The sequence below is a fragment of the Ixodes scapularis genome, unplaced genomic scaffold (assembly GCF_016920785.2).
Source record: "Ixodes scapularis isolate PalLabHiFi unplaced genomic scaffold, ASM1692078v2 PGA_scaffold20__3_contigs__length_1032517, whole genome shotgun sequence".
NCBI classification, from domain to species: Eukaryota; Metazoa; Arthropoda; class Arachnida; order Ixodida; family Ixodidae; genus Ixodes; species Ixodes scapularis.
In genome coordinates, this window is record NW_024609847.1 from 627,536 (window position 1) to 650,672 (window position 23,137).

The 23,137-nt window shown below is 48.9% G+C and overlaps 2 protein-coding genes across 4 annotated transcripts; one reads left to right on the forward strand and one right to left on the reverse strand.

The window, feature by feature from the left end:
• Nucleotides 1-376: 376 nt before the first annotated feature.
• Nucleotides 377-8,174, reverse strand: LOC120845852. The gene is made up of 5 exons (XM_040217433.2): nucleotides 7,441-8,174; nucleotides 2,273-2,475; nucleotides 2,049-2,213; nucleotides 1,086-1,236; nucleotides 377-411 (listed from the first exon to the last, which is right to left on the reverse strand). Exons 1-4 carry the CDS (start codon nucleotides 7,458-7,460, stop codon nucleotides 1,196-1,198), a joined length of 429 nt encoding a protein of 142 aa, XP_040073367.1. The 5' UTR covers nucleotides 7,461-8,174; the 3' UTR covers nucleotides 377-411; nucleotides 1,086-1,195.
• Nucleotides 8,175-8,362: 188 nt separating this feature from the next.
• Nucleotides 8,363-15,008, forward strand: LOC120845847. Of its 3 annotated transcripts, none has more exons than XM_040217426.1 (4): nucleotides 8,363-11,149; nucleotides 11,243-11,339; nucleotides 11,443-11,536; nucleotides 14,989-15,008. In XM_040217426.1, the coding sequence occupies exon 1, from the start codon at nucleotides 9,079-9,081 to the stop codon at nucleotides 11,143-11,145; it is 2,067 nt and encodes a 688-aa protein (XP_040073360.1). In that variant the 5' UTR covers nucleotides 8,363-9,078; the 3' UTR covers nucleotides 11,146-11,149; nucleotides 11,243-11,339; nucleotides 11,443-11,536; nucleotides 14,989-15,008. The 3 variants fall into 3 exon arrangements, with proteins under 3 accessions (XP_040073360.1, XP_040073362.1, XP_040073359.1); XM_040217428.1 differs by lacking the exon at nucleotides 14,989-15,008 and adding an exon at nucleotides 11,640-11,678 and having other exon boundaries at nucleotides 11,427-11,536; XM_040217425.1 differs by lacking the exon at nucleotides 14,989-15,008 and adding an exon at nucleotides 11,640-11,678.
• The last annotated feature ends 8,129 nt before the right edge of the window (nucleotides 15,009-23,137 follow it).

The window sequence follows — 23,137 nt, forward strand, 5'->3', positions numbered from 1 at the left end:
CATGGGCGACATTCCGCAGCAACTGCCATGTGTGGACGCCGTGAAATTACAAAATTATTTTTGGTGGTGCATACAGTTGGAGAAATTATTGAAAGTAAGCGACGACATCACACTTCAGCCAACCCTCGTCCTCTGTTTTTGTGCTGTTTAACTAACCAAGACATTGTAAATGTACTCACTCCTCTCGGAGAAGTTCCCAGCATCCATGTTGTGGTAAATACGGCTCTCTTCAGCCCTAAAGGAAGCTGGAAAAAAAACAAAAAGAGTGCCTCAAGTAAGCGGGAGTGCACAGGAGATAAAACCAAGAGCAAAAGTGAATGTGTTCTGAAAGTATGACCAGCTACATTAGTTTGAGATATTTCATAATGAGCCCAAACTAACCTGATACAGGATAAACTGGCAGGACTGGACCTGAAGTAAAAGACATTGAAACAAAAAAATTAGTGAGATGCTTAGACTGAATCATGAACAGTGAAACTGTTTTGCAGATACACAAAACAATGCTAAAAAAATCTAGACGTATTTAAGTAGGGCTTTCTATGCGTGCCTTTGCAATGGCTCCCTGCAACCAAGACTCCTGAACTTATACCCCCATTTTTGACAGTTGTCCGGCAATCTATTAAAAGGAATAGAGGACTGACACTCAATTCAAGAAGACTGCTTTTGTAATATCACACCCAAGAACGCAAAATTTTGATGACAAAAATATGCCACCATGCTTAAAGTCCGACCTACAAAATAGTCTTCTACCAGGGAAAAAACCGGTTCCCAGTTTCCTTCTCTCCATTCCCACTCGCCCACTTTTCCCCTCCTCTCCACACAGGTGCGGATGTCTGAACTACTCCCGGTAGAGGAGGAGAGTCTCCCTCTTTCTCAAATGGAACGGAGGAATCGAGGAAGAGTTTCCTTCTTTTCTGCTTGTTGGTTGGCCTTTAACCAAAAGCTAGAGCATATCTAAGTACCATGTTCCCAAATTTTCTTGCATCAGAAGTACGGTCAACAACTAAGGCATTTTTTTATTTCTTGCTTCAGAGTGTCATTTCCCGGGCTATTTAGAATGGTGAACAAAAAGCTGAAGTGTATACCTGCAGCGCTCTTTGGGCCAGAGCATGCAGCCGTGTGACACTGCAGACTCGTTGCAAGTAGCGGAAGTGGTGTTTTTCAGTTGGGCCATAAAGTTGTGTGGAAGGAAGCACTATAAAACAAAACTACCGTACAAGTCAGATGGATCGTTGTCTGAAAAAAAGTTTTTTAAATTTGTTTTTTAATCAATTGCACCATGTAAGTGAAAATATATTATGCATATAATATTTAAAAGTATGAAAGATGAGTCCAACAAAGTCAGAAATCGAAGACCATCAAATGGCATTGTAGACTACTGGCATCTTTAGGGGACCCCGAGGTCAACACCTGTTCCGTTTTTTGGCTGAGAGAGCTTCCCTGAGTGCATGCTAGCCTGTGCTGGGGACATTCATGTCTGGAAGCTTGGTTGGCGAGCTAGTGTACTTAGACTGGGTGCAAGGTTTAAGGGACAAGCAATCCTAACTGATGTGGTACAATCTCTAGCAATATGAAAGACCCAATCAGAGCGTACAGCCAATGCAGTGGCTGAGAGGGGCACCACGCACGATTTGGACAGTTCCATGTTGCTCCGGGGGGAGGCTCGCTCAAGGCTCAACCACTGTTGGTTACTTCGGGTACTGCACAAATTTTTCCACCCAGAATTAAATGTTGTTGCTAACTGAAAGCTCTTGGCTGTCTGTATACATCTTTCATGCTTTTATTCTTTCAGTCTTAAGTATTTAATTTTACAATCAGCTTGCACTAACCAGACTAGCCTATACTCAGTGATAAATCAAGATCAAAGAGCTAGAAAAATGAAGGGGCAGTCTGCTTACTACTTTCCAGCCTTCGTTCTCCTTGCTTTTTGTTTCTGATCTGTCACCGACTATAACTATTAGCAATTTTACAATTGCTTAACAAGCTGAAGTTATTCATGCAAGTTCTTATTCACATTGAATACAAATTTATAATGCAGAGTCTTATACCGCGACAAGCCCCTCCTCTCGATGCATCATCCGAGTCACTGTTTTCAGGGCTAGCAGGCACCCTTGCCCTTTCCCGTCTTGGGGTTACCGGAACCGGATCATCCGAGTCCAAATGGGATGTATAGGCAGCTGGATCCACATTGTCAAAGGCGTGCTGCAGATTGGCTGCAAGAGAAAAAATAATCTCAAGTATACGCCGAAATAAAAAAAAATTGCCAACTTACTGTAGGACTGAAGAATCCTCACAGGGTGATTTGACCATGCCTTTGTAATTTTTTCTTTATCTAAAATTGCATTCCGGACCTGCTGCTTGTTCTTGGAAGGTGGGAAGTAGGAGGAGATCACTTTTCCCTTCTTGTCCTTCACCAGCCACCAGTCAGCGACAATGTATGTGCTTCCTTCATCTAAGAAGTGCACGACGTGGTAGCTATAAAAAATAAGTGTGGAATCAATATGCATTCTAATGGAAGAGTAGAACCTACTTCAGTCAGTTTTTGCAAATTGGAGAGCCCGGCAGTGACCACTGCAAGCACTGCCAGATGTTTTTAATGTCCAGGTAAAGAAATTTGTTAAACAAATTTTTAAAAGATATGCTCACATCTCGCGGAACAGTCGCCCTCAACTTTCAGCAAGATGCAAGAAGTCTGTACTTGACCCGAAATGCATAAAATTTGTTCGCATCACGTTTTGAAAAAAGAGCTCGTTGTCACTCACGAGACGCAGCCAGAGACTGAATAGTGAACATGCTAGGACCCGCACACGCTGCGGCTGGCACCCGGGGCAGGCAATACAAGCGGGCACGTGCAACTTGTAGGAACTGGACACTTCATTCAATGCCCGTTTCATTGAATCGCTTGATGCCATTTAATCAATTTCGTTGTACTGAATTGAGGAAAATTAGGGCATTTTACATGTTTAGAGGCTTCCGCTATAGGTCTAAGGCTACTACTATCAAACTACAAGAAATAAGAACTCTGCTGGTTAGATTTTCCACATGGACCGTGAAGCAACGTGATGCGTCTTGTTTAGGGCGTAGGTTGCCCCGCCGGCATATTTTTTATGGCACAGGCGATAAATCCCTAGCAAGATGCTGATGCCGGATAGGCTGCTCGGCAATGAGCGGGAACTTAAATTTCGGGTTCGGACAGCACGTGAATCACCCGGGAGCACTTCGGCGATTTCTTCATGGTCCCCGATTTTCTTGAAATTTTGCTGCACTCATCAACAAACATCACTATAATAGTACCCCAAATTACGTAAAAATATTTTTTTTTCTTGAAAATTTATTGAATTTCTAATTTTGGTCCTCACCATGTTTTTCTAACTAAAAGTCTCTACTAGCAAAAACGAAAAAGTGACGTCAGAGGAAGGCGCGGGTTCTCTTTGGACTGTAGAATTTGTTCCCAACTGACTCCAAGCAGTTTCGCGGTGCCAAATGAAGGCTTTGGAAGCTTGCTCCAGCAAGGAACAAATGATTGACATACTCTATTTTTTAGACTGCTTGCTCGATTGGCACTGCCACTGATGCCTCAGAATCTTGTTGTAACCGCTGCTTATGTGTATGGCGGCAGCGTCTACCTCACGAGCCAGCCAAACCGGTGTGAGCGCCGTTGCGAGGGCTGCTTCGACTGCGCGTACACAATTGCCCCCCCCCCGCCCCCCACAATTTCTAACTGCAATGCCTACACATTCATACGCTCTAACAATATGCGCCCTGCCACTGATGTCAATGACAGTTGCTGGATCGCGCTTCCCGCTCCCGCAAGTGCAGCCACCGGACGCAACCTTGCCAGGATACGATTTGCAGTTTTGCCAGCAGTTTGCTGCGGTTTTCCAGCATGCTGTAAGCACGTTTTCTACTCGTTCGTTGTCATTCGCCGAAGTTTTTTAAGACTGTGTACCGTTAAGACTTGCCGTTGTGAACACGTGAAAAATTTTTTTGAAAGCGCAGTGTCGCAGAAAAAAGGCACAACTCTTCGAAAGCAAGTTTCGGCGGTCTGGCGGCGTGTTCAAAGGTTCCTTGGCACGCCGAAGTGCCGTGTCTCTGTGCCTTCGCACGCTTGAATACCGACCAAGGATCTATGCTGTGTGTACGTGTTTTGCGGGTGCAATGTGCATGAAGTCGTACGTATCCAAAGGTACAACTTGTCGAAAGAAAGTGTCGCCGGTCTCGTGGTATGATCAAAGCTTCCTTGGCACGCCGAATGCTGCATATTTGTGCCTTCGCACGCTTGGGTACCGATCAAGAATCGACGCCACACTAAAGTTCTGAATGTGTATTGCGCATAGATGCCCTTAGATCATTTTGCAAATATTGGCCACGGAGTTCAGGATCGTCTAGCTGTTCCGGTGAGTTGCTATCAATAAAGAAAGGGGGGGGGGGGGAGATCTGTATGTGTTCTTATGTACTATTAACCATGGCTATGTTCCAAATCTACTCTAATGGATCACATGGGAGCACGAATAGAGCAAAGCTGTGGAGCAAGGAGGGTTTTCGAAGGCAAAAGTACAAGAAGGCTAGAATGGAAATCTTTGAAGTGCAGCCCATATGGTCGTGTGCAATCTGTTGACCAATCACAATTAGGCGAGCCGCGCTCAAACGTCAAGTGCAATTAAGTAGTTTGATAATGAGCCAGCACTGATCAGTGATGGGGAGCTGTTTTGCACAGTATTCTGTAAATCGTCTAGGGGGGGGGGGGGGGGAAGACGTACCTTCCCCCCCTCGTCCGTCGCTTCTGGACGCTGGAATATGCTCGTTTCTGGACCGCGAGTGCCGCAAGTATACGGTCGTCAAAGTAAAGTGAGACTCTGATCCAGAGGCACATACAGCCTCATGCACATTGCACTCGCTAAACACATTCACACGGCGTCGATTCTTGGTCGGTATCCAAGCGTGCGAAGGCACAGAGACACGGCACTTCGGCGTGCCAAGAAAGCTTTGAACACGCCGCCAGACCGGCGAAACTTGCTTTTGACGAGTTGTGCCTTTACCCTGCAGTACTGCGCTTTCGTAAACTTTTCAACGTGTTCACAATGGCAAGTGCCAAGGTGCACTGAATCTTAAAAAGTTTCTTCGGCGAATGACGGCGAATGACGACGAACGAGTAGAAAACGTGTCTACAACACGCTGGAAAACCGCAGCAAAAGGCTAGCAAAACAGCAAATCGTATCCCATCACTCGCGCTGCACGCCGCCGTCGGCGTTTCATCCGCAACGTAAATTCGCTAAAAGTTATTCACTAAAACGTAATGCGCTCATATGATATGGACCCTTCGGTATGATTTTTCAGTGCATGACCATGAACTACAACATTCAGTCAGATCTTCCATGAAACGGCGTTTTATGAAAGAGTAAAGCTATACGCACTCCGGAGTGCGCTTCGCGCGGAAATGGCTATACGCACTCCTCCGAGAGATCATGCCGCTCGGGCCACCCTTTTCGAACGGCGCGTGAATCACTGGGGCGCTCGTTAACACAGCCCCCCGCCTGCGTTCACGCCGCTTCGCGGCGACAGTATCGGCTGCTAATTACTAAGCGTAACCAGTACACGCCGCTTCGCGGCGTCCAGCCGGCAATCCAAGCCCCGCTGTCCCCGATCGCACCTCCGGAAAGGGAGTCCGGTACCATTTAGTTCTGCAAAATTTCTCGACAACATTCGATTTTTTTTTTTTTTTTTTTTTTACTGTTCATTGCAAAAAAGGAAATGTCGTAAATATCGCCAAATGCCTCAACAAAACAAAATGTTTGAGAAAAAAGAAAAAAAAAAGTAGGCCCACCGCGGATCGAACCCGCGTCCACTTGCGTATGAAGCGGACACCCTAACCACTACGCCATTGCACCGCTTAGGAAACTCGTTGTGTCCACTCTTTTTATAGACCTTTCCAAAAAGAGCGCTCTGGCCGCCGCCATTTTGCGAATCGAGCGACCCCTATCAGCCAGAAATTTCTGGCGCTCGCCTGAGCTGTGGAAACCCGGTCAGCGTGACCCCCACCTGCATTTTGCATTCGGAGTTCGCCGGCTTTTCTTGGAAGTTTTTATTTTGTTCGCCTGTTAAGGATGCTTACCCTTTGTATGTTATCTTCCACTGTGTGAACCAGGGAATACCAGGGCTCGTTGCCCGCTCGGCCTTCGCAGGAAACGAACGAAGAGAGCGAACGTCAAGCAGCCCGCGACGCAGGCAGTTCGACGTGCTTGGGGGATTATTTCCGTCGAGATAATCTCCAAAAAGCCTTCCAGGCTGTGTTCCGGGTCTTCGCAAAAACTAGCTGATAGGGTCGGGTGCGGGGCGTGGCGACATAATAAGCACGTTCGTTCATTTGCTATGAAGTTGTGCAAAAAAGGAGCATGTTTCCCAAAACACGCCGGACTCCGTCCGATCGTCGTGAAGTGACTATCGTCGACACTGTATATTGGACTTGCTGTGTTATTTGAGACCTTTCTCAAATCCTGTTCGGATAACGCGGCACCGAGGGGTACGTACAATATATTTTTTGTTCGATTGATGAGACTCATTGGATTTTATGTTGTGGGCGGGGAATATCCATGCAGTACGGATATCCTGTGTGGTCAAATATTTTGACATTTATAGATTGACACGGCTGAGTTTACGGTGCCGTAAAACAATGAACATAAAATGAAACAAAGATTCCAGTTGCATTTGTTCTGTCGCGCACGGACTCACCAAAACAGCTTTCATTTCTTTGTTTTTGTTCCCAAAAATATAGCACTGCTTTCTTAAAGACCTCTATAAGTTATGCTCGCAACATAACACAAGATAAAAAAGAAAACGCGGCAATTCAGCCGCCACCAGCGTCCGGAATTGCGCCCAACGCAGGCTGCCAGAGCCTACTGACGAGAAACTCCACAGCTCAGCGCAGTCGGGCAACACTGACATACACTCTCAAAACCAGGGACACGCGCTGTAAATCGCTTCGTTCGAGACTGCCGCTGGAAAGGTCTATACGAGAAAAGCGGAGTGCGTATAGACCTTTTCCACAAGGGCGCCGCCATCTTGAATTGTCGTCACTTCCAGTATGGGCGACGAAAAAAAAGTAAAACGTTTCAACCTGTAACTAGTAAAAAAAATAGAGGCGAGCCAAAACGAGAATGTGTGACGGTTTGGCTTATATCCTAAATGTCTTCTATTGGCGTGGCCACGGCAAAGTTACGTTTTCGCCCATACTGGAAGTGACGTCAATTCAAGATGGCGGCGCCCTTGTGGAAAAGGTCTATAGCCATTTCCGTCCGAAGCGCACTCCGGAGTGCGTATAGCTTTACTCTTTATGAAATGCCCGGATCCAGTAGCGCATGCATTACTAACCCTATGCCCACTGCGTTTCAATCACTTTGCAACAAGGTGTAGTAAAAACGGAATAATAGAAAATGAACTTACTCCTTGTTCAGCGTGTTCATGACGATCAACTAGGCCTGATGAATATACGAGTCCGGCACCAGTGCGACTGGTACAAAACAACAAGGCGACAATGTAGGCCTAGGACTGGTGCTACCGGTGAAGACGGGTTGCCGGCGTTGGTGCGACTGGCACGATCGGGTGGATAGGTGGGTAGTAAACAGGTAGTAACACAATACGTTTACTATTTGCAATGGGAGGTATTTCGCGTCACCTAGCGGACAACTACAATCGAAGCGTCATAAAAGGTGGGAAAAGTGTTGCCGGGCTGGACAACACACAGCCCGCCCACCTGCAGAACTTTTTAATCGGGGTCCGTGCATCATTTTATCTCGGCATTGTTACTTGACAGGGTATGTAGGGGTTGTAGCGGCTGTGGTATCTGGTGATACTGATTAGTGTGAGTGGCCAAGGCGGACAAAAAGAGTCACTCGGAAGCTTGCTTGGAAGCCAAGCCAGGTCAGGCCATCTGGAAGTAAGGACTAAATGGTGGATACAAACTTTTGGAGTTCTTTTCTATTTTGTTTCTGTGTTTCTTTTGTTTTATCCACGTCATATCGACAACAATATTTTATTTTAAAACGCGCCCGCGACGTTCCTTTGGGCGCGACTGTCCGATGCACAAGGGTTTTGGTGCTACTGGATACTGATACTAAAAACCGGGAAGGGAAAGTATTCACTAGGATGACCTTCGGGGAATACGATAAACATAAAAAAATTATAATTAAAGCACCCGCCACTCCTTTTTAAGACAAGAGAGGGGGGATGGGTGGCCAGGGCTAGCACACACCAGCTCGGATCGAGTTTAGCGAAGGCTCGCGCTGCAGAACCTGCAGGAATCCTGGGTTCAATCCTCACCCCTGCCCGTTTCGATCTGGATGAGCATCATACCGGCGTGCGGTCGTGTATCACTGTACTGCACGCTAAAGACCCCAGGCTAGCAGCTTGTACTGCACTGGCTAAATTTTTCATCTACAGCTAGGTGTTCGTCATTGTCGCTGATTTAGCTGTCACCGCGTTTTATTAGACCTCATAAAATTAACTGCAACGATGACATCGCCGCAATATGTTCGGGCGAGTCGGTCATGACGAGAGGAACGAAAGCAAGTACAGCAAGAGAGCCCACCCAGCAATCGAAAGAGAAAAACCCCGAAACTCCTACACTCCCCCACGTGCACTCGCGGGAACGTTGATAACGAAACTGAAATGTTACGAGTGACTACGGATCGTACTCCTCGGGAAAAGGCTGTGCGGAGAACTATTCCGGACCGCTACTACTAAAATAGTGCCAACGTCATAAAGTGAGGCTAGAGTTTTTCGCAGTTCCTTAATTTTAGTGGTCTTCCCCAACTAAAACAAAATGTCTGGAAATCTAACACGTAAATAAGTAACCCTTTAGTGGCACAAAACCGGATAAAGGCAACAGACACTGTGGCATCATTCCAATCCAATCCGGTCCGAGTTCTTGTGTTCTTGCTTTCCTCCGCACGTGTCGACGACGGGAATCACTGATCAGTGACATGAACTGCGTGTATCTTGTGTCGCCGTGGTTCACACAGAGTCCCGCAGCCGTTTTAGATAGTTAATTTATTTTACTTCGATTATTGACTAACTGGCGTCATGTTACGAGCCTGCGGGAGTCGTAATGAGAGACGACGTCAACTGAGATGGGTTAGGGAGCGTGCTCTCAATCAAACGAGGGATATCGAAAGACGCTCACTGGACTATAGCAGTGTTGAATCTCATGAACTCCATTCTCCCGGCAATGGCTGCTGTGAGAGTGCCCCACCCCTGGGGTCGCCTACAGGTGATGGTGCATCGCGAAGTACGCCGTCGTTCCTTCAAGGAGACCCGCAGCCGCGCGCGGAAGGCTCACCATTTGTGAGACAGAGCGCTTTTGCGGATGACACATTGGACGACACGGAGGATGAGGCAACCATTGACTCCGCATCGCGACCGTCCTTGCAAGAAAGACTGCGAGGGTGGGTTGGCAGGCATAATGTGACCCACGCCGCTGTGAACGACTTGTTGTTCGTTCTGAAAGACGAGGATCCAAGTCTGCCGGCGGATGCAAGGACGCTGCTAGAGACGCCCAGGCAATGCCCCATTCGCCAGCTTTCAAAGGGGGAGTACGTGCACTTTGGATTAAAGGCTGGCCTTATCAAGTGTCTCTCTTCTGGATTGGTGATCCCAAACGCGGACACGCTCCACCTGACGGTGAACGTTGATGGGTTACCGCTTTTCGACAACTCCAGCCAGCAATTCTGGCCAATACTGGCTATGGTTTCAGAAACGAGAGATCAAGGTCCATTTCCTGTTGGGGTGTTCAGCTGGACAAAGAAACCAGCGAACGTACAAGAGTACCTCGAAGAATTTGTCAAAGAGCTGAACCAAGCGCAACAAGAAGGCGTAGAATGCCTAGGGAAGAAGTGGCATGTTGCCATACGCGCTGTAGTGTGCGATTACCCCGCGAGGGTGTTTGTAAATTGTACTAAGGGCCACACCGCTCACTACGGCTGTGACAAGTGTGTCCAGTACGGTGTATGGAAGCACCAAATGACATTTCCTGAAACCAAGGCTGAACTCAGGACTGACGACTCATTTTCTGCAGTGAAACAAGAGGAGCACCACACTGGTGTATCCCCTTTCTCCAGCTTGGGAATCGGCATGATCTCCTGCTTCCCAATTGACTATATGCACGTGGTTCTTCTTGGAGTCGTCAGGAAGTTCATAAAATACTGGGCCACGGGGCCATTTACTGTTCGACGATCTGCCTCCCAGTTAGATATCATCAGCGGCAGAATCAGCATGCTCCGTCCACACACGCCATCAGACTTCAGCAGAAAGCTGAGGACGCTACAAGTAAGGGACCGCTGGAAGGCGACAGAGTCACGCCTATTTCTTCTGTACGCTTGCCCTGTAGTCCTGAAGGGCATCCTGACTAAAGAATCGTTCCAGCACTTTATGGCACTTCACGTCGCCATAAGGCTCCTCTGCATGAAAGATTGTTCTGCTGAGCTTGTTACATATGCTGACCAGCTTCTAAACTACTTTGCTGAGAAGGCCTCTTCACCTGCACTCTACGGGGAAACTGTGGACGTCTATAATGTGCATGGCCTGGTTCACCTAGCCGAAGATGTTCGCAGGCTTGGGTGCCTCGACTCGTTCTCAAGTTTCCCTTTTGAAAATTATTTGGGAATTATCAAAAAGAAACTCCGTTCAGGAAACAGGCCGCTGGCACAAGTCTTCAAAAGGATGGCTGAGCTGTCAAGTGCAGGAACGACGAGAAGGAACAAAGATGGCGAGCTCCGTGGGGAACATTGTGAGGGACCGGTCCCATCAGCATTTGAAGATGCAAGACAATTCCAGGAAGTCTTTCACCGAGACCATTCTCTGAGGAGGGTGCAAGGAGACAACTGTGTATTGCTCTCAAACAACACGTCAGCGATCATCGACAACATCTTAAGTTATGAGGGGGTCATTTACATTGTTGGCAGGTTATTTGGTTCTGCAGCCGACCTATACACCTTCCCTTGCAAATCAAGTTTGCTTGGAGTGACAGCGGTGAGCTGTCTGTCACCTAGATGTTCAGTGTGGAAGCTTCAGGACATCAAAGCTAAATGTTTCCTGTACCCTTGCGATTCTGGCCATGCCTGCTTTCCTATTCTGCACTCATCATCTGCGTGAACAGGTGAGTCTCAAAGGCTTATGTGGTGTTCTCGTACCGTTTCGTTTTTATCTTCTGCACATGGCGCTAACTGCATGCCCCATTTCTGCGTTTCAGGCTGCGCGGCTCCACTGGACCTTTTTCCGTGTGTGGCACGTGAGCCTCCACGACACACCAACTGCATCTGATACATCCCCTCATATCAACTGAAAAGGTACGGTGGCATGATTTCCCTGGATATTATGTGGTTATGGCCTAGTTCAGCGAGTGGTTTGCTTTGCACGTCTTGATATGAACACAGCGTGCTTGATTCGCAGGCATTTGACGACCCCCGGGCTGCTTGCAATCACTTCGAGGTTTCCTGCAAGTGCCGAGAAACCCTCGACATCTGACTGCAACACCCCTGAAGAGGTACGGTGGCGTGATTTCCCTACATATTTTGTAGCCGTGGCCTAGCTCGGCGAGTGATTCGCTCTGCACATCTTGACATTAACACAGCGTGCTTGCTTCGCAGGCATTTGACGACGCCTTGGCTGTTTGCAGTCACTTTGAGGTTTCCCACAAGTGCAGAGAAACCCTCGACATCTGACTGCAACACCCCTGAAAAGGTGCGGTGGCGTGATTTCCCTACATATTTTGTAGCCGTGGCCTAGCTCGGCGAGTGATTCGCTCTGCACATCTTGACATTAACACAGCGTGCTTGCTTCGCAGGCCTTTGACGACGCCTTGGCTGCTTGCAGTCACTTTGAGGTTTCCCACAAGTGCAGAGAAACCCTCGACATCTGACTGCAACACCCCTGAAAAGGTACGGTGGCGTGATTTCCCTACATATTTTGTAGCCGTGGCCTAGCTCGGCGAGTGATTCCCTCTGCACATCTTGACATTAACACAGCGTGCTTGCTTCGCAGGCCTTTGACGACGCCTTGGCTGCTTGCAGTCACTTTGAGGTTTCCCACAAGTGCAGAGAAACCCTCGACATCTGACTGCAACACCCCTGAAAAGGTACGGTGGCGTGATTTCCCTACATATTTTGTAGCCGTGGCCTAGCTCGGCGAGTGATTCCCTCTGCACATCTTGACATTAACACAGCGTGCTTGCTTCGCAGGCCTTTGACGACGCCTTGGCTGCTTGCAGTCACTTTGAGGTTTCCCACAAGTGCAGAGAAACCCTCGACATCTGACTGCAACACCCCTGAAAAGGTACGGTGGCGTGATTTCCCTACATATTTTGTAGCCGTGGCCTAGCTCGGCGAGTGATTCCCTCTGCACATCTTGACATTAACACAGCGTGCTTGCTTCGCAGGCATTTGACGATGCCTTGGCTGCTTGCAGTCACTTTGAGGTTTCCCACAAGTGCAGAGAAACCCTCGACATCTGACTGCAACACCCCTGAAAAGGTACGGTGGCGTGATTTCCTTACATATTTTGTAGCCGTGGCCTAGCTCGGCGAGTGATTCGCTCTGCACATCTTGACATTAACACAGCGTGCTTGCTTCGCAGGCCTTTGACGACGCCTTGGCTGCTTGCAGTCACTTTGAGGTTTCCCACAAGTGCAGAGAAACCCTCGACATCTGACTGCAACACCCCTGAAAAGGTACGGTGGCGTGATTTCCTTACATATTTTGTAGCCGTGGCCTAGCTCGGCGAGTGATTCGCTCTGCACATCTTGACATTAACACAGCGTGCTTGCTTCGCAGGCCTTTGACGACGCCTTGGCTCCTTGCAGTCACTTTGAGGTTTCCCACAAGTGCAGAGAAACCCTCGACATATGACTGCAACACCCCTGAAAAGGTACGGTGGCGTGATTTCCCTACATATTTTGTAGTCGTGGCCTAGCTCGGCGAGTGATTCGCTCTGCACATCTTGACATTAACACAGCGTGCTTGCTTCGCAGGCACTTGACGACGCCTTGGCTGCTTGCAGTCACTTTGAGGTTTCCCACAAGTGCAGAGAAACCCTCGACATCTGACTGCAACACCCCTGAAAAGGTAAAATGGCGTGATTTCCGTACATATTTTGTAGCCGTGGCCTAGCTCGGCGAGTGATTCGCTCTGCACATCTTGACATTAACACAGCGTGCTTGCTTCGCAGGCCTTTGACGACGCCTTGGCTGCTTGCAGTCACTTTGAGGTTTCCCTCAAGTGCGGAGAAACCCTCGACATCTGACTGCAACACCCCTGAAAAGGTACGGTGGCGTGATTTCTCTACATATTTTGTAGCCGTGGCCTAGCTCGGCGAGTGATTCCCTCTGCACATCTTGACATTAACACAGCGTGCTTGCTTCGCAGGCCTTTGACGACGCCTTGGCTGCTTGCAGTCACTTTGAGGTTTCCCACAAGTGCAGAGAAACCCTCGACATCTGACTGCAACACCCCTGAAAAGGTACGGTGGCGTGATTTCCCTACATATTTTGTAGCCGTGGCCTAGCTCGGCGAGTGATTCCCTCTGCACATCTTGACATTAACACAGCGTGCTTGCTTCGCAGGCCTTTGACGACGCCTTGGCCGCTTGCAGTCACTTTGAGGTTTCCCACAAGTGCAGAGAAACCCTCGACATCTGACTGCAACACCCCTGAAAAGGTACGGTGGCGTGATTTCCTTACATATTTTGTAGCCGTGGCCTAGCTCTTAGAGCGATTCGCTCTGCACATCTTGACATTAACACAACGTGCTTGCTTCGCAGGCCTTTGACGACGCCTTGGCTGCTTGCAGTCACTTTGAGGTTTCCCACAAGTGCAGAGAAACCCTCGACATCTGACTGCAACAGCCCTGAAAAGGTACGGTGGCGTGATTTCCCTACATATTTGGTAGCCGTGGCCTAGCTCGGCGAGTGATTCCCTCTGCATATCTTGACATTAACACAGCGTGCTTGCTTCGCAGGCCTTTGACGACGCCTTGGCTGCTTGCAGTCACTTTGAGGTTTCCCACAAGTGCAGAGAAACCCTCGACATCTGACTGCAACACCCCTGAAAAGGTACGGTGGCGTGATTTCCCTACATATTTTGTAGCCGTGGCCTAGCTCGGCGAGTGATTCGCTCTGCACATCTTGACATTAACACAGCGTGCTTGCTTCGCAGGCCTTTGACGACGCCTTGGCTGCTTGCAGTCACTTTGAGGTTTCCCACAAGTGCAGAGAAACCCTCGACATCTGACTGCAACACCCCTGAAAAGGTACGGTGGCGTGATTTCCCTACATATTTTGTAGCCGTGGCCTAGCTCGGCGAGTGATTCCCTCTGCACATCTTGACATTAACACAGCGTGCTTGCTTCGCAGGCCTTTGACGACGCCTTGGCTGCTTGCAGTCACTTTGAGGTTTCCCACAAGTGCAGAGAAACCCTCGACATCTGACTGCAACACCCCTGAAAAGGTACGGTGGCGTGATTTCCCTACATATTTTGTAGCCGTGGCCTAGCTCGGCGAGTGATTCCCTCTGCACATCTTGACATTAACACAGCGTGCTTGCTTCGCAGGCCTTTGACGACGCCTTGGCCGCTTGCAGTCACTTTGAGGTTTCCCACAAGTGCAGAGAAACCCTCGACATCTGACTGCAACACCCCTGAAAAGGTACGGTGGCGTGATTTCCTTACATATTTTGTAGCCGTGGCCTAGCTCTTAGAGTGATTCGCTCTGCACATCTTGACATTAACACAACGTGCTTGCTTCGCAGGCCTTTGACGACGCCTTGGCTGCTTGCAGTCACTTTGAGGTTTCCCACAAGTGCAGAGAAACCCTCGACATCTGACTGCAACACCCCTGAAAAGGTACGGTGGCGTGATTTCCCTACATATTTGGTAGCCGTGGCCTAGCTCGGCGAGTGATTCGCTCTGCACATCTGGACATTAACACATCGTGCTTGCTTCGCAGGCATTTGACGACGCCTTGGCTGCTTGCAGTCACTTTGAGGTTTCCCACAAGTGCAGAGAAACCCTCGACATCTGACTGCAACACCCCTGAAAAGGTACGGTGGCGTGATTTCCCTACATGTTTTGTAGCCGTGGCCTAGCTCGGCGAGTGATTCGCTCTGCACATCTTGACATTAACACAGCGTGCTTGCTTCGCAGGCATTTGACGACGCCTTGGCTGCTTGCAGTCACTTTGAGGTTTCCCACAAGTGCAGAGAAACCCTCGACATCTGACTGCAACACCCCTGAAAAGGTACAATGGCGTGATTTCCCTACATATTTTGTAGCCGTGGCCTAGCTCGGTGAGTGATTCGCTCTGCACATCTTGACATTAACACAGCGTGCTTGCTTCGCAGGCATTTGACGACGCCTTGGCTGCTTGCAGTCACTTTGAGGTTTCCCACAAGTGCAGAGAAACCCTCGACGTCTGACTGCAACACCCCTGAAAAGGTACGGTGGCGTGATTTCCTTACATATTTTGTAGCCGTGGCCTAGCTCGGCGAGTGATTCGCTCTGCACATCTTGACATTAACACAGCGTGCTTGCTTCGCAGGCATTTGACGACGCCTTGGCTGCTTGCAGTCACTTTGAGGTTTCCCACAAGTGCAGAGAAACCCTCGACATCTGACTGCAACACCCCTGAAAAGGTACGGTGGCGTGATTTCCTTACATATTTTGTAGCCGTGGCCTAGCTCGGCGAGTGACTCGCTCTGCACATCTTGACATTAACACAGCGTGCTTGCTTCGCAGGCATTTGACGACGCCTTGGCTCTTTGCAGTCACTTTGAGGTTTCCCACAAGTGCAGAGAAACCCTCGACATCTGACTGCAACACCCCTGAAAAGGTACGGTGGCGTGATTTCCCTACATATTTTGTAGCCGTGGCCTAGCTCGGCGAGTGATTCGCTCTGCACATCTTGACATTAACACACCGTGCTCGCTTCGCAGGGCATTTGACGACGCCTTGGCTGCTTGCAGTCACTTTGAGGTTTCCCACAAGTGCAGAGAAACCCTCGACATCTGACTGCAACACCCCTGAAAAGGTGCGGTGGCATGATTTCCCTACATATTTTGTAGCTGTGGCCTAGCTCGGCGAGTGATTCGCTCTGCACATCTTGACATTAACACAGCGTGCTTGCTTCGCAGGCCTTTGACGACGCCTTGGCTGCTTGCAGTCACTTTGAGGTTTCCCACAAGTGCAGAGAAACCCTCGACATCTGACTGCAACACCCCTGAAAAGGTACGGTGGCGTGATTTCCCTACATATTTGGTAGCCGTGGCCTAGCTCGGCGAGTGATTCCCTCTGCACATCTTGACATTAACACAGCGTGCTTGCTTCGCAGGCCTTTGACGTCGCCTTGGCTGCTTGCAGTCACTTTGAGGTTTCCCACAAGTGCAGAGAAACCCTCGACATCTGACTGCAACACCCCTGAAAAGGTACGGTGGCGTGATTTCCCTACATATTTTGTAGCCGTGGTCTAGCTCGGCGAGTGATTCCCTCTGCACATCTTGACATTAACACAGCGTGCTTGCTTCGCAGGCCTTTGACGACGCCTTGGCTGCTTTCAGTCACTTTGAGGTTTCCCACAAGTGCAGAGAAACCCTCGATATCTGACTGCAACACCCCTGAAAACGTACGGTGGCGTGATTTCCCTACATATTTTGTAGCCGTGGCCTAGCTCGGCGAGTGATTCCCTCTGCACATCTTGACATTAACACAGCGTGCTTGCTTCGCAGGCATTTGACGATGCCTTGGCTGCTTGCAGTCACTTTGAGGTTTCCCACAAGTGCAGAGAAACCCTCGACATCTGACTGCAACACCCCTGAAAAGGTACGGTGGCGTGATTTCCTTACATATTTTGTAGCCGTGGCCTAGCTCGGCGAGTGATTCGCTCTGCACATCTTGACATTAACACAGCGTGCTTGCTTCGCAGGCCTTTGACGACGCCTTGGCTGCTTGCAGTCACTTTGAGGTTTCCCACAAGTGCAGAGAAACCCTCGACATCTGACTGCAACACCCCTGAAAAGGTACGGTGGCGTGATTTCCTTACATATTTTGTAGCCGTGGCCTAGCTCGGCGAGTGATTCGCTCTGCACATCTTGACATTAACACAGCGTGCTTGCTTCGCAGGCCTTTGACGACGCCTTGGCTCCTTGCAGTCACTTTGAGGTTTCCCACAAGTGCAGAGAAACCCTCGACATATGACTGCAACACCCCTGAAAAGGTACGGTGGCGTGATTTCCCTACATATTTTGTAGCCGTGGCCTAGCTCGGCGAGTGATTCGCTCTGCACATCTTGACATTAACACAGCGTGCTTGCTTCGCAGGCATTTGACGACGCCTTGGCTGCTTGCAGTCACTTTGAGGTTTCCCACAAGTGCAGAGAAACCCTCGACATCTGACTGCAACACCCCTGAAAAGGTAAAATGGCGTGATTTCCGTACATATTTTGTAGCCGTGGCCTAGCTCGGCGAGTGATTCGCTCTGCACATCTTGACATTAACACAGCGTGCTTGCTTCGCAGGCCTTTGACGACGCCTTGGCTGCTTGCAGTCACTTTGAGGTTTCCCTCAAGTGCAGAGAAACCCTCGACATCTGACTGCAACACCCCTGAAAAGGTACGGTGGCGTGATTTCCCTACATATTTTGTAGCCGTGGCCTAGCTCGGCGAGTGATTCCCTCTGCACATCTTGACATTAACACAGCGAGCTTGCTTCGCAGGCCTTTGACGACGCCTTGGCTGCTTGCAGTCACTTTGAGGTTTCCCACAAGTGCAGAGAAACCCTCGGCATCTGACTGCAACACCCCTGAAAAGGTACGGTGGCGTGATTTCCCTACATATTTTGTAGCCGTGGCCTAGCTCGGCGAGTGATTCGCTCTGCACATCTTGACATTAACACAGCGTGCTTGCTTCGCAGGCCTTTGACGACGCCTTGGCTGCTTGCAGTCACTTTGAGGTTTCCCACTAGTGCAGAGAAACCCTCGACATCTGACTGCAACACCCCTGAAAAGGTACGGTGGCGTGATTTCCCTACATATTTTGTAGCCGTGGCCTAGCTCGGCGAGTGATTCCCTCTGCACATCTTGACATTAACACAGCGTGCTTGCTTCGCAGGCCTTTGACGACGCCTTGGCTGCTTGCAGTCACTTTGAGGTTTCCCTCAAGTGCAGAGAAACCCTCGACATCTGACTGCAACACCCCTGAAAAGGTACGGTGGCGTGATTTCCCTACATATTTTGTAGCCGTGGCCTAGCTCGGCGAGTGATTCCCTCTGCACATCTTGACATTAACACAGCGTGCTTGCTTCGCAGGCCTTTGACGACGCCTTGGCCGCTTGCAGTCACTTTGAGGTTTCCCACAAGTGCAGAGAAACCCTCGACATCTGGCTGCAACACCCCTGAAAAGGTACGGTGGCGTGATTTCCTTACATATTTTGTAGCCATGGCCTAGCTCTTAGAGTGATTCGCTCTGCACATCTTGACATTAACACAACGTGCTTGCTTCGCAGGCCTTTGACGACGCCTTGGCTGCTTGCAGTCACTTTGAGGTTTCCCACAAGTGCAGAGAAACCCTCGACATCTGACTGCAACACCCCTGAAAAGGTACGGTGGCGTGATTTCCCTACATATTTGGTAGCCGTGGCCTAGCTCGGCGAGTGATTCGCTCTGCACATCTGGACATTAACACATCGTGCTTGCTTCGCAGGCATTTGACGACGCCTTGGCTGCTTGCAGTCACTTTGAGGTTTCCCACAAGTGCAGAGAAACCCTCGACATCTGACTGCAACACCCCTGAAAAGGTACGGTGGCGTGATTTCCCTACATAATTTGTAGCCGTGGCCTAGCTCGGCGAGTGATTCGCTCTGCACATCTTGACATTAACACAGCGTGCTTGCTTCGCAGGCATTTGACGACGCCTTGGCTGCTTGCAGTCACTTTGAGGTTTCCCACAAGTGCAGAGAAACCCTCGACATCTGACTGCAACACCCCTGAAAAGGTACAATGGCGTGATTTCCCTACATATTTTGTAGCCGTGGCCTAGCTCGGTGAGTGATTCGCTCTGCACATCTTGACATTAACACAGCGTGCTTGCTTCGCAGGCATTTGACGACGCCTTGGCTGCTTGCAGTCACTTTGAGGTTTCCCACAAGTGCAGAGAAACCCTCGACGTCTGACTGCAACACCCCTGAAAAGGTACGGTGGCGTGATTTCCTTACATATTTTGTAGCCGTGGCCTAGCTCGGCGAGTGATTCGCTCTGCACATCTTGACATTAACACAGCGTGCTTGCTTCGCAGGCATTTGACGACGCCTTGGCTGCTTGCAGTCACTTTGAGGTTTCCCACAAGTGCAGAGAAACCCTCGACATCTGACTGCAACACCCCTGAAAAGGTACGGTGGCGTGATTTCCTTACATATTTTGTAGCCGTGGCCTAGCTCGGCGAGTGACTCGTTTCCACATCTTGACATTAACACAGCGTGCTTGCTTCGCAGGCATTTGACGACGCCTTGGCTCTTTGCAGTCACTTTGAGGTTTCCCACAAGTGCAGAGAAACCCTCGACATCTGACTGCAACACCCCTGAAAAGGTACGGTGGCGTGATTTCCCTACATATTTTGTAGCCGTGGCCTAGCTCGGCGAGTGATTCGCTCTGCACATCTTGACATTAACACACCGTGCTCGCTTCGCAGGGCATTTGACGACGCCTTGGCTGCTTGCAGTCACTTTGAGGTTTCCCACAAGTGCAGAGAAACCCTCGACATCTGACTGCAACACCCCTGAAAAGGTACGGTGGCGTGATTTCCCTACATATTTTGTAGCCGTGGCCTAGCTCGGCGAGTGATTCGCTCTGCACATCTTGACATTAACACAGCGTGCTTGCTTCGCAGGCATTTGACGACGCCTTGGCTGCTTGCAGTCACTTTGAGGTTTCCCACAAGTGCAGAGAAACCCTCGACATCTGACTGCAACACCCCTGAAAAGGTACGGTGGCGTGATTTCCCTACATATTTTTTAGCCGTGGCCTAGCTCGGCGAGTGATTCCCTCTGCACATCTTGACATTAACACATCGTGCTTGCTTCACAGGCATTTGGCGATGCCTTGGCTGCTTGCAGTCACTTTGAGGTTTCCCAGAAGTGCAGAGAAACCCTCGACATCTGACTGCAACACCCCTGAAAAGGTACGGTGGCGTGATTTCCCTACATATTTTGTAGCCGTGGCCTAGCTCGGCGAGTGATTCGCTCTGCACATCTTGACATTAACACAGCGTGCTTGCTTCGCAGGCATTTGACGACGCCTTGGCTGCTTGCAGTCACTTTGAGGTTTCCCACAAGTGCAGAGAGATCCTTGACATCTGACATGCACTGTTGCAGTCTCTGCGACTCCACTGGACCTTTTTCTTTGCATGGCATGTAGCCGTGGGTTCCTTTGCCCTGCACAGCTACGAGTTCTTTTTCTTCAGACAGGCGTCTCAAAGGCCTATTTGACAACCATGTATTGTTTTGCTTTTAGGTTGTATGATTTTGTTTTTAAGTGATGGATTTTTTCTACTAAATATGATATGGCAATTTTGCCAGCCAGGTTTTGGTTATGAAATACATGTGCTTATTGTGTATTGTGCTTGTTTGTTTTCAGGTTCCCTGGTTGCATCTCGTTCAGCAATCTGTGACTAAAGGGAAGCTGTTGTTATGAAGAATTTCATATTTGGTAAAAGAATAATGTAGGAAGCTTTTTAATGCACTGGTGCATTTTGGTTGTGTATAACTGGTGAATAGTAAACTGCTTTGATAAAGGCACAGTAATTTTCTTTTTCTCTTGTACATTTAATTTGTGTTCAAATAATAAATTATAATTTGTGTCCAAATAATGTCTTTTTGGGCCGATTGTATAGTATTGAATTCACCATGACCTGGATTTCTAAAGTGAGTCCCATTTCCCAGTCTTATATTTTTGTCTCTGCTGGGCAATGTAATTTCAGAGAGGATTGGTAGTCCTGTATAAAAGCAGCATTCGGCATACCCATATGTTCTGACACACTTTTTTTCTCCCGCCAAGACAGTTTCTTTTTTTTTAAGCTTGGTTGACCAAATTGATGCCAATCAATATTCCCAGATAGGTGCTTATGATGTTTTGCTACTGGTGGCCTGGAATAAAAGGAGTGCTCAGTACCCAGCCTTCTATCAGACTGTTTTTTGTCTTTGTTGAACATGCTTGTTGCTGCTGGTCAACATTGACCAGACAGGTGCTGATGATGTTTTTCGGACCAGTGGCCGGGGATAAAAAGAGTAATCAATATTCAGCCTTCTACCAGGCACTTTTTTGTCTTCGTTGACCAAGTTCATGCCGGTCAACATTTTCCGTACAAGTGCTGAGGATGTATTTCAGACCAGTGGCCGGGGATAAAATAAGTAATTAGTATTTAGCCTTCTACCGGGCTCTTTTTTGGCTTAGTTGACCAAGTTCATGCCGGTCAACATTGGCCAGGCAGGTGCTGATGATGTTTTTTGGACCAGTCGCCGGGTATAAAAAGAGTAATCGGTGTTCAGCCTTCTACCGAGCACTTTTTGTCTTAATTGACCAAGTTCATGCCGGTCAACTTTGGCCGGACAGGTACTGATGTTGTTTTTTGGACTAGTGGCCGGGGATAAAAAGAGTAATCAGTGTTCAGCCTCTTACCGGGCACTTTTTTGTCTTAGTTGACCAAGTTCATGCCGGTCAACAATGGCCGGACAGGTGCTGATGATGTATTTCAGACCAATAACCGGGGATCAAAAGAGTAATCAGTATTCAGCCTTGTACCGGGCACTTTTTCGTCTTAGTTGACCAAGTTCATGCCGGTCAACATTGGCCGGACAGGTGCTGATGATGTATTTGAGACCAGTGACCGGGGATAAAAGCAGTAATCAGTATTCAGCCTTCTACCGGGCACTTTTTCGCCTTCGTTGACCAAGTTCATGCCGGTCAACATTGGCCGGATGAGTGCTGACCATCTTTTTGGGGTGAGTGGCAGGGAGAAAACGAAGAGTTGGTGGCCAAGCCCCTGCCGAAGATAATTTGGTCATTGGTTGCCAATGGAAAACCTAAAACTCCATGGCCGGGGACTTAACAGTGATATTTTGCTGACCTTTGGCCAGCTGCTTGCCAGTGGCCGGGCTGGCCGGGCAGGTGCCGAGCAAAAATCAGCCATTGGCCAATGACTGGTCGAAATTTTGTGCTGCCTGGGGAGTCCCTCTTGCAGCACAGATGTGCATTTGTCCTCACCGTCTCTGGAAAAGACGACCATAACTCAGAATGAACGTCCCTCGGAGACGAAAGGCACACTTTTGGTTTGGCGCAGAAACAACGCCCGCGTTCAGATGTTGGCCGTCAAGTGAAAACGGACTTAGCTTGAGGGTTCAAACTGCTCAGATAGCAACCTAGAAGGTTACTCGTGCTTCAGTCGAGCTCATCTTGCACCAGAAAAAGCACAAGGGGGGAAAATAGGAGTGTGGGAGCGGTTGTACTGTGGCGGCATGTCTAGAAAAAGCTCAAAAGTGATTTGTGGAGTCCCTCTTGCGGCACAGATCTGTATTTGTCCTCACCGTCTCTGGGAAAGACCACCTTAACAAAAGAATGGACGTGAAAGTGAGGCAAAGGGCGTAGTTTTGCTTCGAGGTAGAAACAGCGCCTGCGTTCAGATGTTGGCCGTCAAGTGAAAACGGACTTAGCTTGAGGGTTCAAACTGAACAGATAGAAAGCTAGAAGGTTACTCATGCTTCAGTCGAGCTCATCTTGCACCAGAAAAAGCACAAGGGGGCAAAATAAAGAGTGTGGGGCCAGTTGTACTCTAGGGGCATGTATACAAAAAGCTCTGCAGGAACAAACCTTTTCCCGAGGTGGACAGCAGGGGCCTGAAGACATAAATAAAAAAGAAGTGACACATTTAACGAGTCTTCACTGCGCCAGAAAAACAAGAATCAGCTCATTTCTTTTTGAGACCTCAGACTTTATTTAGGCCAAGAATACAATTTTTCAGACGAGCTGTCTCAATGTAAAAACACACTTCCTTATTAGTACCCTTCTGACACACAAACAGTCCTACCTGGTGCGAGACCCTTCCCCAACAATTTGAT

What these genes read in the sequence shown, in the direction of transcription:
- LOC120845852 (XM_040217433.2), bottom strand. Translation starts at nt 7,460, where the DNA reads ATGAACACGCTGAACAAGGA. An exon ending in GAGGATTCTTCAGTCCTACA is followed by an intron (nt 2,214 to 2,272) that starts GTAAGTTGGCAA and finishes TTTCTCTTGCAG; the next exon opens with CCAATCTGCAGCACGCCTTT. An exon ending in GAGAGGAGGGGCTTGTCGCG is followed by an intron (nt 1,237 to 2,048) that starts GTATAAGACTCT and finishes ACTTTTTTTCAG; the next exon opens with ACAACGATCCATCTGACTTG.
- LOC120845847 (XM_040217426.1), top strand. Translation starts at nt 9,079, where the DNA reads ATGTTACGAGCCTGCGGGAGTCGTAATGAGAGACGACGTCAACTGAGA.